The sequence below is a fragment of the Pyrgilauda ruficollis genome, unplaced genomic scaffold (genome assembly GCF_017590135.1).
Source record: "Pyrgilauda ruficollis isolate IOZ18807 unplaced genomic scaffold, ASM1759013v1 scaffold75, whole genome shotgun sequence".
NCBI classification, from domain to species: domain Eukaryota; kingdom Metazoa; phylum Chordata; class Aves; order Passeriformes; family Passeridae; genus Pyrgilauda; species Pyrgilauda ruficollis.
The window spans coordinates 1,187,322-1,204,651 of NW_024529377.1; the positions used below are offsets into that span (position 1 = coordinate 1,187,322).

The 17,330-nt window shown below is 39.4% G+C and overlaps 1 protein-coding gene across 2 annotated transcripts in view; it reads right to left on the reverse strand.

Annotated features, from left to right (window-relative positions):
- Nucleotides 1–17,330, reverse strand: part of SVEP1 (sushi, von Willebrand factor type A, EGF and pentraxin domain containing 1) — a 118,468-nt gene that overhangs the window by 78,861 nt on the left and 22,277 nt on the right. For both annotated transcript variants that reach the window (XM_041486315.1, XM_041486314.1), the window contains exons 4-5: nt 595–753; nt 170–349 (exon numbers count right to left, since the gene is read on the reverse strand). In XM_041486315.1, the coding sequence (XP_041342249.1) occupies nt 170–349; nt 595–753 (339 nt within the window). The remainder of the gene's footprint in view (nt 1–169; nt 350–594; nt 754–17,330) is intronic.

The following is a 17,330-nucleotide window of genomic DNA, read 5'->3' on the forward strand; positions in this document are numbered from 1 at the left end:
CTTCCATTTTTTAAATGAAGGAAACTGAACGATTGGGGTGGCAGCCAGCCTTTGGAACTTTCTTTCAGACAGGGCTAACAGGATCAGATCTGCACAACCGACCATATAATGAATGAAGAAAACCACTGGTAAGAATGAACAACAGAAAAAATGCTTTTCAAACACATACCTCTGCAAGTAGCCTCTGATCCAGACCACTGCCCATTTGGTTGACAAAGTCGGATGCTGCTTCCAATGAGATCAAATCCTGTCTTGCATCGGATTCCACAGGCAGCATTAAAGTAATTGTTGCAGACATTCTGGACAAAGTGACCATTTTCAGGGGGCTTCAGTTCAGGGCAGTGAACAACTATATAGTTAAACAGCCACAACAAAGTGGTTACTAGCTGGAGTGCAATAGGCCACTGAAGGAAAACAATCTGTTAGAATTTCTAGCTCAGCTTGTACCTTGGCATTTTTGCTGGTTTGAAATGACAGAGAAAATCTTGCATGCAATTTGACATGTCCCTCAGAGTACAAAACCACATAAAAAAATTGTCCCAGCACTGCATTGTGCATTCTAGGGGTATTCTGTTTGTGGATGGAAACACTTACCTTCACAGGTTTGTCCTACAGCATGATATCCCTCCTGGCATGTGCAATCCTCAAGGGAGGTACTTCCCGGTGCAGAAGTATGATTCTCATCAGGACATGAGATGCAAGTGCTGATTCCACCAGGTGAACCCTCAGGCTTGTACGTTCCTGGTGGACAAGCTTTCAGCAAAAGAAAACAGAAAGGAATTCAGGACATTCACCTTTGACCTAGCATATTTTTTCAGGTGTGTTGCTTTACTCTTTCTACCTTTTCATTTATATATTCAGTGTCACTTAGGGCAGGAGCATTCGCCACTTAAAGTACTGCAGACTTCTTAACAGGTTTGAACTAATGCCTACCAGACTCAGAGGAGTTATCTCTAGTGACTGTCTGGGGACTGACATTAAGTCCATGATTAATCATCTTGAAAAGAAACCCAGTCCCAGAAGACACACCAGATTTTCACTGACAAAACCTGTGCAGACCTTACGAAGACATTCTTGATTCAGAAGTGTAAAAAATTAGTACAGATTTAATCCTTGCCATTCAAAACTATGAGATGTTTAATGCATACAGATTCATAGCTAAAAGCATACAAGCCAGCAAAATGCCCTGCCTTTGATTTACACATTATGGTCATATGGTATATGTGATTTATAAACTAGATGTGCTAAAATGTGAGAGGCACAAACAATGAAGGAATTAATCAAAGCAACTACTGCTTGAAGCCTTTGCATTCATTTATATTGCATTTCTTATTTTTAATTCTGTGCACGAACACACACAAGCTTTAAAAACATTTAGATGATGTTTTCTAAGGCAGGGAAAATGCAGAGGAAAAGGCACCACTCACCAGAGAACTTCAGATAGGCTTGATAGCTCTGAGCCTTACTGCTCTCTGCCTTGAATCCTAGTCTTCAGGAAATCACTGTAATTATTTGTATTTCTTTCACAAGATGTGTGAATTAGGGGAGTGACTAATCAACAGGACAACACAGCAGCTGCTGCTAAAGTGAAATTTTGATTGACCAGATTACCATGTGAAACAAAATGCAAAGACACTTGTGCTGAAAAATGTAACTGCTAATGAAAAGTTCAGGAAATATTCTGAGAAGGTTATGAAATAGAAACACTGAACCCGGTCAAAAAATGAGAGTTACTTAATTAACTTAATTGTCAAATTGGAGAGTTACTCCATTAACTTAGTCGTCAAATCACCCCATTTGCTCCTTCAGACTGCAGGTCAGGCTCTCATTCTCCCCTCAGCCAACTGGTACATTTGATGTAGCTCTGAATGGTATGAAGAACTGTACAACCACAAATATGCTCAAGTGACTCCCTCCTTACACAGTTAGGTCTGCCTTGTTTGTGGAACTGGTCTCTCCTATGGAGCTGTATTTCCTGGAGTTCAGATATTCAACCTCCTCTTTGGTAGTTATAACCAATTTGGTCTATTCTGAGACTTGGATGCACAGATACCCTGCCTCTTGTCTTCCTAATGAAAACCTACTGCTTTCTATGCAACTGGAAAAAAAAAAAAAAACAAAAAAACAAAAAAAACCCCAAAGGCAAAAGAATATCCATTCTCCTTTTTCCTCACCTGTCATGACAGAATTGGCTTTCCTAAGCCAAGTTTTGTGGAATATAGCCCCCCAAAAAATCAGCCAATATGAACAGGTGGCACTTTCCAGAAGGAGGATGATTTTTTGGATAGCTTCCAGAGAAAATACTTTTGTTGGTTTTTCAAAAGACTTTACGTGTTTTTTTTGAAGAAAGCAACTGAGCGGCTTCCAGTTAAGAGGCAATTTTGGGTGTTGAAATTGGATTAATGAATTTGTATTTTAAACACACTTTCAAAGAGACAATGACAATGCCTGTTCAGTAACAGATATAAATACAAAACAATGCAATTCAGGAAGGAAATAGGGCAGAAAAACCCAATCAGATTTAGAGATGGGATTTTTAAATTTTTGTTTTGGGATTTTCAGAAAAGTACTGGGAAAAAAAGTTCCTTTCATATAATTCACCTATTCTTCCCATGCAAGACAATATTTTTGGACTTCTGCCTTTATCCTTTGCTCTGTGCAGAAATTCCCGTCTTGGACATCACATGTCTCCAAAATATTTTCTCCTGCTTTAGATGATCAGAGTATCAGAGGCATTGCTCTGAAATCCCAGAAATATTTCCATCTGGCACTTTGCGAAGGTCTCTGTGCAACCTTTTTAAAACCATATCCAGCACAAAGTGATGAAGTGCATCCAAGAGGACACAGGAAAGAGTGAAAATTAAGCATCACAGGGGACCTGCTCTGTGACAGAGATACCCTCCATATGCCAGTTGAAGTAAATTAGCCTCTTCTTTTCCATGTATGGCATATACAATGACATCTAAACTAGGTGATTCATTCCAAAAAATCCCCCCCATAAACCAACAAACTCTCAACCTAATTTCTCTCTTCCTTTCAACCTCACCTAAAATAAAAAAAAAAAAATCAGCAACAATTTTCTCTTTCTGTTTTGAGAACTATGGAAAAGAAGTAATCACCCATTCTATGATGTGAGCATTTTTAACAATAAACCCAGTAATTTGCTTAGAGCTTTCAATCAGTCTGGCTTTGAAGAAAATGATTAATTCTGAAATCACACTTACAATTTACTCTTTCCAGTCAAGCAGCAGGAGGTAAATAACACTGTTAAGATAGTTATTAATGTCTCTACTGAGAAAAACATGTTTTCCCAAATGTCCTCGTTCTTTTTGTATGCTTCAAATGCTTATCACTACCTTTACAGAAAGTTGAACTATATCCCAACTTGGTATCTTATGTGGAATTTTTTTCAAGTCTGAATCCCTGCTCATTGATCCCACATATGCCCCAGACATATTCAAACTATGAAACTCCACACAAGTTTCATTCAGAATCTTTGCCAGAAAGCACTGGCTTACAGAGATATTTCCAAGTGTGTGAGATGACACAGCCTATCCTGAGATGTCAAAGAGATGATTTAAGAATAGAGCATAAGCACACTGTGCATTTTCATGATTTCCATAACAGTCACAGAGGTTAGCCTGGCCACAGCTCACGTTGAAACCATCCAAAATCAGCTGTGGATGAGCAGAGCCCTGGCCATCTGCTCTAGACTGTCCACATTTGACCCAGCTAGACTGCAGACCCATCCTAGCCAGCACTACAGCATGGCCCAAGTCTACACTCAGGGATGGATTCAAAGCTAAGCCAGAGCTTAAGGGACAAACACATCTGAAGAACACATGTGGTTCAATTCATAACTGATCATACAGTCAGGAATCTTCTAGGATCAAGCAGCGTCAAATTTCATTCTAGTCACCTGTATGCATTCAGCAACTCTGTACCAGCAAAAAACTGACTACAGGGAAAGATCATATTCTTTGGTCCTAATCTGTAAAAACAATTACATTTTTTTTTTTCAAGGTTTGGTTTCCCTTTCCAGCAATGTCAGGGTGTAAAAAGCCTCAAAACAGTGTGTGAATAAACCCAGTGTAAATAAGCACCAATTTAGCACTGTCAAGAATAACAAAAAGAGGCAAGAATTTAAAAATGGGAAAACAATTTTAACAGTATCAGCCTTTAAAGAGAGAGGAAACTCCTATGGACATTGCAAACATGATTTCCACAACAAAAGATGTGAATTTCTATATATGTGAACCATGTTGTTCTCTTCCCAGAAGCAAGGGGAGGAGCAAGGAAATGCTTTTTTGTTCAATGTAATTCTCCTCTTGAGACCAGAATACTGAACTACACCACAGGATTACCTCTTTGTTGGAGGATATGGAAACAGGGATTAGTGTGCGAACTCAAATGAGCACAAGGCCCAAATTCCCAAAGCACAAAAAAGATGGCTCATATTGAAGTAGTCATCAACAACCTGCTTTCATAAAATGGTAGATATTCATCAACAATTCACATGCATATTCTATTGGCTATATTAAGGGCAGTGCAATAAATTTCTGACCAGAAATGATAATGAAGTAATACATGGTTACTTCAGCATGCCTTGTGCCTTCCCCTCCTCACATATGTTCTCCTAGGGTATATAACTGACCAAAAAATTGTAAGAAAATCGAGCATGTCTCTTCTGGTTTTGAAAATTACTGGGCTTGATAACATGTTGGGCCACTAACAGAATACACCTTCTTATTTATACTTAAGTTGCACATAGAAAAGAAATCACTAGAAAAGAAATATGACAGGGCTTTGCTAGAAACAAAGACCCACAGGCAGACATAAAAACATTTCAGTCAACTAACCCTATTGACCACGCACCTATATGTCAAGATGTTGTTTGAAGATAAACAGTGAACATGGATTGTTAGAAAAGGCTGCTAAAAAATTAAAGGGCAGACTTCTAAATTCAGTAGAAATTTCATTCTACCATCATACAATTAGGAAGTAACTGACATTTTAATCTTTACACAAGAATTTAATATTGTAAAAGTGACAACAAAAACAAAGGTTTATTTCAGAGATTCACCAAACAATTAATATGTATTATGCAGTTTGGCTTTTTTAAAACTGCAAATATTAAAGCCATCAGCAAAGTTAAGCCAACTAGCACTGAACCCCCACAATGGCATAAAGACTCCAGTCTGGACTTAAACAGATGAAGATCATAGGACAAAGGGTTTGTCTACTCTGTGACACAAGATCACAATTCTTCCTTTAAATGTACAAGTACAAATTTTAAGGATAAACACTTCTGCCGTAAAAATGTAGAACTTTCAAAATCCTGGGAGAGCAGGCAAACTCAATTTCCTCTCCCACTAGCGTAGTGCTCTAAGTCACTGAAATGGAATTATTCTCCAATTATCCCAGTGTTAAGAGAGAGGAGACTCAAGCTCCACGTATTTCAAAGATTAATTTGAGGGATTTTGTATTTTTCTTCAATGCATAATTTCTTCCACTAACTACCTTTACTAAGTAATCCCTGGCATGAACTGTTTTTTCCACACTTTATGCTAATGAAGGATCTGATTAAGGATTTATCTTTTGTGGGATACGGCAGGAATCAGCTAGGCAGCAATTTCCTGTTCTCTTCTGCATCACTCTGAGTTCTACTGATACCCAGCTACTCTGATGACTGTAGTCTATAATTCTCATTTTTTCCTCAAAAGCGCAAAGCCTAAATGAAATGACACCTTGATGCAAATCTCCAATAGTCTTTATAACTCAGCCTCCAAACATCTTCAATGAGGAAAGAAAGCCTAGTTTGCCATTTAATCAAGTCATGTTTATGATACTGTAATTATTTTTATGACATTGATTGCATGGATAGGTCCTCAACACATCTGTCCCAGAATCACAGTACACCATGAATACCTGTTCTTACTTGGTTTCCTGGTGCCCACTAAAAATGATGGAACCCATGGGTTACAGAATCTCCAAACACTGGACATGCAGTTGTGTGGATCCTAGATCTGACATATGATTCCTTGTGCTTCTAGTAAATTTTTGGAAATTATGTGGAAGATCCACAACCAAAACCTCAAATTAAGTCACATTTATGTCCTTGGAGAACTGCAGTCTGAAGCTGTGGGTTCTCCCTTCCACTCCTTTACTTCACCTATTACTGCTATGCCTTGGCAGCAGTGGGGAAAAAAAAAAAAAACAAACCCAGAAGTTGTAACCTTCACATGTGTGAAAAACTGCTCTCGTAGATGTATTTGCAAATAGTCATGTATTAGATTTGCCACCATGAATAGATCTAACTATAAAACTTATTTATTTTACTAAATGTGAATTAAAACTTTAATAATTAAGAATAGATGGATAAGCTACAGTACAGCATCAGGCTACATCTTTCTACTTTCATATCTGCATCTCTCAACATGACAAAGCACTGCATGATCAGATTTGTCTAAGGGCCAAGCACATCCTTGCTTAGAAGCAGCAGTAGGAACAAGGGGCTATTACAAATTTCTTTTGACAATAGCTTGCCAAATAAAATGCTCTTTACAAGGACAAGCCATGGTGTAATGTAGGAAATGGAAATCCCATTCCACACCAAGCAGTCAAAGACTTCTTGGGATGTCCTGCAGTACCACATACAGTGTTGCTCAAACTGCCTCTCGCCTCCAAAACCCCTTCTGCTGATGCTGCACGCCTAAAGTGGGAGTGACTGCTGCAATGGAAGAATGTGAATAACACATGGGAGGCCACGGCTGCATGGAACATCCCAGACCTCTGCCATCTCCGTATGTTTCACAGTGACATCTCTTGGCTTTTGCTGCAACCATTTTATGAGTTCTCAGCCTGGGCCAGTGGATTACAGACCATCGTGGCCTCTGAAGTATATTTTACTGCATCAGCACATGAAGATCTTTAAGCTTGCTTCTCTAAGACTTTCCACACGATGGGTCTCTATTGTAGAGATTACTTCCAAAAATTACCGCTTTTGTTGACAACTTTATTATCAAGGAAGATGTTTTTTCTTAAGATCTCCTATATGGTAGGTTTGTCAGGTTGCCCACATTGTGATTATGAAATGCCTTTAGAAAGATAAGGAAAAACAAACATAAACTTTTGGCAGATGCAGTAATCCACCTTTCTGCAGTTTATACATGTTTATGCAACATGTATGATGCTACAAAAACCCCTCAAACAAAACAACAAACAAACAAACAAACAACAAACAAACAAACTAACTAATGCAGGAGCATGCTAGGATTACAAAAAATAGGCAAGGAAATGGCTTTAGTTAAACATTTGACATGTATGACTTGTACAAAGACTGCAAAGGAAAACCCTGAGCTTGCCTTTATGTGTAGGGATCAGGGAAGGATTTCTAAGACTTAGCATGCTCTCCAGCTCTTTAATATCTCCTATTATCCCCAGCATGTGCTCTGCATTAATTTGAGACAGCATTGAACCTGCTCATCCATCTGCACTTTGTCAGTATTTTTTAAGCATCCTTCTCAAAGCAACATGATTAGCAATTTAACAAGCTAGATGTCTCTGTTCTTATTTGATGTATTTTCCTCCATCTCCTTAGTAGTTCTACAAATTTCCTCTCAGAGAAAGGCAGCAGGCTGAAACAATTCAGAAGTTTAGCTGTCTCTACATGATACACAGGGGATGGTTCATTCAACCCTTACAGTTGAGGTTACAGACAGCAAAATTGAAATATTCCACTGCCAAGTAGTCTGCAGAGTTTGGTACGACACTTTGAGATGATTTAGCTCTAGATTTTTAAGCATTTCAAACAGTCACAACAAACTTTCAGAAGAAATAACTTTTTCTTGACAAAAATGAGAACCTTGGATGCCCTCCCATGGGGCAGAAGATGTTGCCTGGAAGGAGATCCAGTCCTTGGGTGAGCATCTCATCCTGCTACTGCAAGCCTCCACAATGTGGAGAACAATCTGCCTGCTTGAAGAATATAAGCCCAGGAAGCATCACAGCTTGTAAATGTTAGGATGCCAATGAGAACCTTCTCCACAGGGAGGTCTGGCTGTGCTGAGCATCCCTGGGTAGGCTTGGGACCAGCACATTCAACACAGGATTACTGCAAAGCAATGACTCTCAGTGCCAAATACCCTCCTTGGTCATAGCAGCAGAATTGAGAATATATAGAAAATCCATCTATGCCCACTTTTAAAACATTTTTTAAGAAGCGGGCCAACTATTACATGTCACAAGCAAGGTGAGTGCCTCAGACAAATTCATACTGGAACCACTTTTGCATTGCAAGGACACAGAGCAGTGAAATGTATTTTATGTATTTTACAATCATAAAAATAAAGACTACTGATAGAGATTATTATGTATACTTTTACAGAAGATTACTTCTCTTTTTGTTTCAAAGCATGTGGCTTACTTAAGAATAAGAAAAAAATTCCTGATTCCATGCACTGTAACTTTACAAGAAGTCTACTTATGCTTCATTCAAACTATAAAATCACAAGATAGATCCTGACAACTTGTGCAATATCTCTACACAGAAGTGACATTCGGGTATTGAAATGAAGCTCCTTGGGTTTAAGTCTCAGTGCATTTTAGACAGTTGCAGGTTTGCCGTTTGCATGGACATAAAATCCAGCCTTGGTACATTGGAGGAGATGCCCAAACATATACATGCCTATCAGCGACAGATATCAGTTCATAACAGCACTTCTGATTTTTAGAATTTGAGTACTGATTGATGTCCTCCTGTCCCCATGTAGTTCTAGAAGTTATCACGCTAAAAGTGTAAAACCAATTCCAAAAGTACAAAAAATTCTTTCTGGAAAATTAACTCAGTTAATATTGTTAAGTTTGCTAAGCAAATAAAGATTGTTTATGAATTTATTTACATGCAAGTGAAGGGGTTTTTTGCTTAAAACTTCACACAGAGTGAGATCCTTATACAAAGGGTGAAAATATAATAAATTCTGAAAATGCTTTGCTCAGAGCAGCACTGCTATACAGTAGGCTTCTCTGGACATGGTCTTTATCATAATCACAGACACACATTCCTCAGCAAACCTTGATCACTGCTGATGTGATAGCACATGCTACTCTAAATACTACTGTTCTAAGTGCTCTGGATAGCATCCTGCTATTTAAATGTATAAACACTGAAAAGGAGTTTCGCCATCCTGTACTAGCTGCCCTTGCTTGCTGTTTTAGCATCATTGCTGTGAAGTTGCACATTCATTTTTAGAACAGCAAATTCAAAACACCACAACAAACAGACTGACTCATGTAAAGAAAATTCCATTAAAGAGAATCTAAACATTTTGTTTCATTTGTGCTATACATAGATGAGCAAATACCTGCTTGAGAGATCTAGTATCTCTCTTGTCTGAAGGCACTGGCAGCCCAGGGCTCTCTAGGCCTGGTCTAACCATTTTACCATGTATCAAATACCTCTACTTGTCCTTTCACCCTTTCGCAAAAGGTTCTGGGTGAAGAAGGAAAAGGGAAGGACAAGGAAAGGACACATTTGCACCAACCCATCACCTGCCTTCCTGACAGGAAGGACTAATAATCAGCAACTAGGTGCCTAAAGGGCTAAAATTATCCCTAGGTCAGATCCCAAGGGATGTCTGTTACATACGGAAGAGTTGAAAAGCTCCACTGGGCTGCGGCCTATGCAGCTCAGCTAACTGCTGTGTGACCTAGAGGCACACACTGGGAAACAAGAAATGGACTTCCTTTATCCACAGCTTGAAAGAGGGACAACTTGGCAAGACAGGAGTCTGAGCTGGGATGAAAAAACTCATTATTTAACAATTAATGTGCTACACCCAGAGGAATCTGGACAGAAGTGAGAATCTCCACTGCCTGCGACCCTTGGGACTCGCTGAAATTACCACAATCCAGCCAGCACTTGCTCAGCACAGCCTGCACTTTCTTCCAGAAGCAGGGAGCAGGAGTCTCATGTTACAGCTAACTCAACTCATCACCTTCTCCTGGGATTGCTCAATTTAACAAAATAAGGGAGAAGGGTTTAGAAGCTGACAAAGCACGCACCCCAATCTTCACAACACTAATAGGTTACTGCAGTAAAGAACGTGCCTGGTGGTTCAAGATCCACTTCTACTAAGTTCACCAACTCAGCAACTTGAACTATTTTGTGTTCAGTGATACTTGGGACTTAATAGTAACCAAAAATTAATCTCTGCTCAAACTCAGTGAGCAAACTGGCTTTCTCGAGAGAAGCCAGTTGTGTAGGGAACCCAGGAGTAGTCAAGAGACATTCGCAGATTTTCTCATTCTCATTGATACAAAAATTGTGAATTTTCTCTCTGGCAAAACATTAACAGAACCTTGTATGTTCCTGAATAATTTTGCTAGCCTTACGTGAAATACTCCTTTTCTTCTGTTGCCTCCAACGCCCACTCCCAACAGCTTCTGGTGCATATGATCCTGGAGTTAAAAAAAAACCCAAACCAAAAAAACCAGATATCTATTTCTGCCTCCTTTCTCTGCAGATCAGAGTAGTTCCAGTGCTCAATCACAGATGGGGAATGCAGCAAGTAAAAGTTATTATAAACAGGAAAGAGAAGCTATTTCTGCCAGAACCTCAATAAACTGTCACTACTGCATTAGGTGCCAAACTTGGCCTCATTTCCACATCCCTTATTTTTATCATTAAATATACTTTTCAACAACAGTGATTATACTCCTATTAAGTAACATTTCTGAGCACTGAAGATATAGCACATGACTGTGCAGATGGAGAACATATGTCACTATTTCCATGTTTATTTACTTAGCAGCCCAGGGTAGGAAACAGAGTTTTTGGTTAACTTAAGACTGCTGGAGGACATGCAATGGCTCAGGCCAGTAATCAGGCCATAAAAAGTGGTGGTTTTGCCAATTATTTTTTTTACATATTGTGAAACTAGCCCAACTATCCCTGCATAGAGTTCAGTAAGCTGTTGTAATCTTGATGTTATAGTTCCTATTAATTCCTGGCATCATTACTGATACTCCTGATTACCATGAAAAATGCCATAAATCCCACTCCCCATTCCTCAAGCAAAACTCTTATGGAAACTGACAGGATTCCCTGAATTCTTTTAATATTTTCCAAATATGTATATCAAAATAAAGTCTTGTTTACGGAAAGCCAGAGGACTGAGATAACAACTAAGTCAGTATGCTTACTGCTGCTTGCTCAAGAAACATTTGGAAAACTGACTGCTTCTCACTTCATTTTCCCCAACTGTCCTTGTCCCCCCCGCTCCCCATTCTTCTGCACGATATAAAAGATGTACTTAAGAACAGATCTGACCCAGTATCTACTGCAGGAAGAGTGTCACTTCAGATCTGAACCGAAGAAAGGATTTTAAATACTAAGTACTGTGGCTGCTAACAAAGTTAACATTACTGCTGCAAATTAAAAGGGATGAAAGACAAAAAAGATTATGTTGCAGTACCTTAACCAAATACACAGCCTCAGGCCTCAGTCTAACGCAGCTTCCTTCTCTGAAGAACTGCCATTTAAAACATTTCTGAATCATGTTTTTCATCCCCCCACTAGACAGCCACTCTTCAATGACCTAATTTTCTGCAATGCAGGAATCCTCCTGTAAAGAAGTAATTCCAGGGCAGTGAGTCCTACATTTCTAAGGCCACTATTTTGCTGTCAGTATTGACAAAAAGTGCTAAAGTAGCACCTGTAAGATCCAAGGACTTTACTGAAGGGCAGTTGATTAAACTAGAATGAAATACTGTGGCAGCTGCCAGAAAGGGAGAAGGGAAACACTCAGAGTGACTCAGGAACCATCAGGTTCTCAACCTCCCTGCACATTTAAGTGAATCTGTGCTCTATGTCCCTCTTCTATATCCTCTTCTCTGCTTGAAAGGTAATTTTTCCACCTTAAAAAGGCAGAATCATTTGTTCTCTTTCTAAAGGGCAGTGAGATTCTTTGCATATTTTGGGAGAAAAAAAGGTCTGCCACACATCCAGTCCTACCTCCTCCTTTAAGTACATGCTCTCTTTCTAAGCTCTTTTGCCATAAACAAGACCATACACATCTTCAGAGATGGAGAATAAGAAGGAGGGAACACTCTTAACAGCAATCTGAAGCAAAAAGGAAAAAAGAAAAAAGGTAAGCGGCAAAAATTTTTAAATCTCTGCTCAATGGACCCAAGACTCAAAATTATCAAACCACAGAATTTTAGCTAGAAAATCTATTTTTAAATAGCACTTGATTCCAAATAGTTAGTTTCACAACATAATTAATGCTATCTACAAACATCCCAGTTTCTCCTGAGATGGAGCCAAATTCTTAGCTAGTTTCTTCTACTTTTGCAGACTGTGAACCAGCGAGGGTGCAAGTGACATTTTATAAACTACCTCTCTGATTATGAATGCATGAGGCACTGCACTTTCTATTTCAATGTAGGAGGCCTCCCAAAAATTACCTTAAAATAATGAGAATAAATCAATCTCTAACATCACTGGGAGTGAAATTCAAGATGTTACAGACAGCTTTGTGAAACATCACATTCATAGACCTTGAACTTACTACCATTAATACTTGCCTGTGCTACAGCCTTGAGGAAAAAACCAGACAAGTCACAGCTGTAATCCATCACCTCCGTCTGGAAGGTTAGGTAGGTAAAAAGAAGCAGGGGAACAAGAAGGCGATAAGGTCCTTCTCACAGGCTCTCAGAGTGCACAGTTGCCTTCTTGTCTGAGACAGAGGGGAAGGTGCCCAGGCAGCTGATGATAAAATGATGGTGAAGCACTACCAGCACAGTGAAGACAGCAGAATCCTGGAGGTGGGCAAAGCAAGATGCCTCATTTTTTAAGCTGGAATTAAGGGCCATACAAACTGTGCTCTTGGGGCCACAATATAGCTTATTACTGCTTATAGGCCAAACTCCTCTGGCACTTAGGCTGGATGAGCCATTATCATGGGTGAATTTTGGGCCCTTCACTACAAGAAAAACACTAAGGCACTGAAGTGTGACCAAAGGGTAGCAAAGATGCAAAAGGGTCTAGAGCACAAGTAGCTGAGGGAGCTGGGCATGTTTGGCCTGGAGAAAAGGAGGCTTGGTGGGGGGAATATTATCGCTCTCTACAACTCCCTGAAAGGATAGCATAGCCAGGTGGGGGTCAGCCTCTTCTAAGTAGCCAGCTACAGGGTGAAAGGAAATGGCCTCGAATTGCACCAGGGGAAGTTTCAGTTGGATACTAGTAAAAATTTCTTCACCAAAAGGTTAAGAAAGTCAAGCATTGGAAGAGACTGTCCAGAAAAGTGGAGTCATCAAAACTGGAGGTATTACTAGATGTGTAGGAATGGTACTTAGGGATGTGGTTGAGTGGTGGACTTGGCAGTGTTAAGTTAATGGTCAGAATCAATGATGTTAGTGGTCATTTCCAACTTCAACTGCTATACGATTCTGTGAGTATTGAAAAGGAGTATCACTAAGTAGTGAAAAAGGTAAGCATGATGGGAACCCCCAGCTGCTGTTACACTAAAGAGATACTGGCAGAGGGTTTCTCAGTGTTTGAGGCAAGTAAGATCCTTCTCAATCCAAATTTTGATCACACTGCCTCTGTTCTCAGGGGTTTGGACTGTAAGCACAACGTCCACTTTAAAAGCCACACATAAATGCAGCTTGGCTACTCTAACTGATGAAATCAAGCAATGAAAACTGTCCTTGCCTTTGTGCCATGACCTAACCAGAATCCCTACCATGACTTGTGCCATAACCTAGTCAGAACTCCTGTGCTGCCACTGGGACAATTTTTTAGTGTTTTTGGCCAACCAGGAAGAATACGGATGCTCACAGAAGTGCCATGTTTTTAAAAAGGTGTTGCATTTCATGAAGTATTTTGAATTTCCATTCAGAAACAAAAGAGATCAAAATTTATGTATGTGTTTTACTCTTCTACAATTCACAAGGACATAAAAACTCAAATGAAGGGATTTGCAAGTGACAGCATATTTGATACAAAGTTGAGGGGAAAGCTTAGGTTCTAAAATGAGGGAAACATTTGCATTTCATGTGATATTCTTTGCAAGCTGACAACAGAAATAGGCCTAAGGGATTGGAATATGTTTTGGCATACATATTAAAACCTCTGTGAGACGGAAAATAATGCAAGTCCAAAAGAAACACCAGCTTAACAACATGTAACTCTTCCTGTATATGACTATGATGCTTGGAAAGCACTACTTACATCCTGTGCTGACATCATGACTCCCCAGAACAAGGCTGCTCAGCCTCCCACTTTCTTCCTTGTATTAGAAAACCTTAGTCCTGTGAGCTGAGTTACTTGACTGACTTGCAGTATTTCATACTCCTGCAAGAAAGCCCCTCTTCTATACCTTCTTTCTTGGGACTAAAGGCACCACTGTGACACAGGGATAAGAGATGCAGAAGATTCAGACTAGTTACCTGCTGCATTTAAAGTTTCTAGAGCATCTCCTCACTGGAGTGGACTCCCCAAAGTGAGCATACACAGTTGATGATGTCAGATAGACTGGTCTTGACTCCTAAGACACTACAGTTTTCGCAGGAGGCTTTAGCAGACTGGCATTCCCATGCCTGCACAGGCTTCATGGTATGTTCTGAAGTCAGCAGGAGGGCAATGTGTGAAACAAGGTATAGAAAGAGAAAACACAGTAACAGGCCAGTGTTTTCTTCCAGAGCTCCAGGTATTTTTATACAGGCATAAAAGTCAGAATATACGTCTTTAAATTCATGTGACTTAGGGTTTTCCCAGCCCATCATGCAGGCGCTTCTGTGTTTCACCAGAATACTGCCTCTATCTCTACACAGTTTTTAATATCACCTATGTGCATTTCCAAATATGAGTTCTAGGTGAACACAGTGAGAACGTAGCAAGACTTTTCTGCCAGAAAACCAAAAACTGGAGCTGACATGGAGCCTGACAGTAGTCAGGACAGTGCTATACTCTCAATTAATCTGTGAAGTACTAACCAACAAACAATTAGGAATTAATGGCAATTATCTTTGAAAAAAAGTCATGCAGTACTAGTAGCCTGAATGTAGAAAAGTTCTTGTGCTTTATCTTCTGGAATTTTTGTTTGAGAAACAAATCACATGCCACAAGGAAATGACAATTTTGCATGGGTACTTACTAGCATTTACAAGGGAACACCCTTTCTTCGAACTATTTTGGGGTAAAAGTTCCATGCCCCCCTCCTTTTTTTTTTTTTTTTTTTTTTGGTGTGTGTGTGTCTGTGTGTGTTTAGAATGTTTCTTTTGATGTCAGGCAAGAAAACCTCCAGCAGGTTTTTTTAATGGCCAAAAGAAAGAGCCAGTTCTTAAGTTGTAACAAAAAGTGCAGGTCTGTGTAAAATTAGCACATGTGCCTATACTGACAGAGACGACAGATTTTTGCAATTTCTCTATGCTTTACACTACTTAAAATCTGCAATTTAGTCCCTAATTTTATTGGGTTTTGTTTCAAATCCGTCAGGTCCAAATTGTCCCTATAAGATATGGCTATAGGCCATATATTAAGTTAGGCCACATATTTATCTACATAACACTCACTTCTGTAACATCAGAGTTTCTCAACTCCACACCAACTCCAAGGCTGGGAGTCCATTCACTCTTCCTACTCTTAATGACTAAAACATTTCCTATTCAATAAATTTCAGACTAGGGAGAAAAAAATTCAACTTCTCAAACTACATTCAGTTGTTAGTTCTACTAAAACATCTGAATTGGAAGTGTTGAGTTGCTGTTCTGTCTTTGTTTTGCATAGTTACAAACTAAACCCTAGGGTTTCGGCCTGAAGACATTTCCATTTTTATGCAGAGTCCTGATTCTGTTTTCATCAAATCACCTACAAACCCAGTAAAAAACAATTTCCTGTTTGAAATCAATCTGTGCTGCTGCCTTTTCATTCCCTAGGGACGGAATCACACTCCAATATGCAGTCAGCATTGTTTCAGATTGAGAAATTTGCAGCAGATTTTAGGCTGATAGAAGAAAACATGGCTGCTGGTAAGATAGTCAACCAAACATCCTGGCTGCTGAGTACTTTGCAGGTATAATTAACTTATAAATCTATAACCTATCTGTTATATGTATGCTGTACTTCTTCTCCAAGTTGAGTGGGCTTTTGAACCCTTTTCATCACAGTTTTTTTCCCACCACATCCTTCTCACTGTCCATGGTCTTTGTTTGAGTGGTACCAGAATCTGAAGTGCTTCTGGACCCCTGTGGGTCTGAAGAACAGAGAATGTGGGAGAGAGTGAGAGCACAACTGCAGAGGGCAGAGAGGGTTCTTCCCTGAAGTAATTGTGAAATTATCTGAGGAACCTGCCCTGACAGACATTTTCCCCAGACAGCACAGAGAAGTCAGCTGGATAGGACTGAGCCAAAGAGGGAGCAGAAAAACAATCTTAGCTCTTCTCACTACAATGTTTATGCTCTTGCGATAGTGGTAGATGAGTGGCCAGACAGTAGTAGAAGAAGCCTCTATATTGCCTTTTGGGTACACATCCCTTGAAAGGTTTTGCATAGGTCAAAATCTGCAAGTAAATTACATATTTAGATGTGAGTTATGACCTGATGAGCTTTGTGCACTTTTGCTTCTGTGTTTTCTTCTCCCTCTCAGCAAAACCAAGGCAAGTAACAGGTCACCACCTCTGAACATTTGCAATTGCTGCAAATTGCATTTCATACACAATATTATTGTATTGGGAGAGGAGTGGATAATTTTGTTTAAAATATTGAAAGTAGTCTTTCTTACAGGGAAAGCACTGTGCAACGTACACTGGCTTGGGTATAATGAATTTCACAGCATAAGTGAAGAGAAGGATTTAAAAAAAGGAGAAAATATTCCTACACTCCATCTTAATTTGAAACTGGTTCTGAGAGCTAAGAATCAAATTTATTTGACACATGACAAATACGGTGTGTACTATTCATTAAAATCCAAGTGTAGAGACGTGATTTTGTCACAATAGGAGTGTTGTGCTCAAGTTCAGTTAAAGGAATCAGGTTTGACAAGACTCCAGGCGCAATTTATGATGCTAGAAATCCTGGTGCTTATTCACAACCTCACAGGCACTAAGACTGAAACTTGCAAGTTAATTGTAGCAGAAATTACTTTCTAGGAATGACTTAAGTAGTTAAATGTGAAGCTTTGGAGACCTGGAGAGCCATCAGGAATGAAGCAAGTAATTAAAACAAATGTTGAGTATTTTAACCTCTCCTCACTTCAAAAATTAACACTGCTTTATACTGCTATCTCATTTTGTCCTTGATGCACTGTTTCAAGAATTTAAATATTTTCT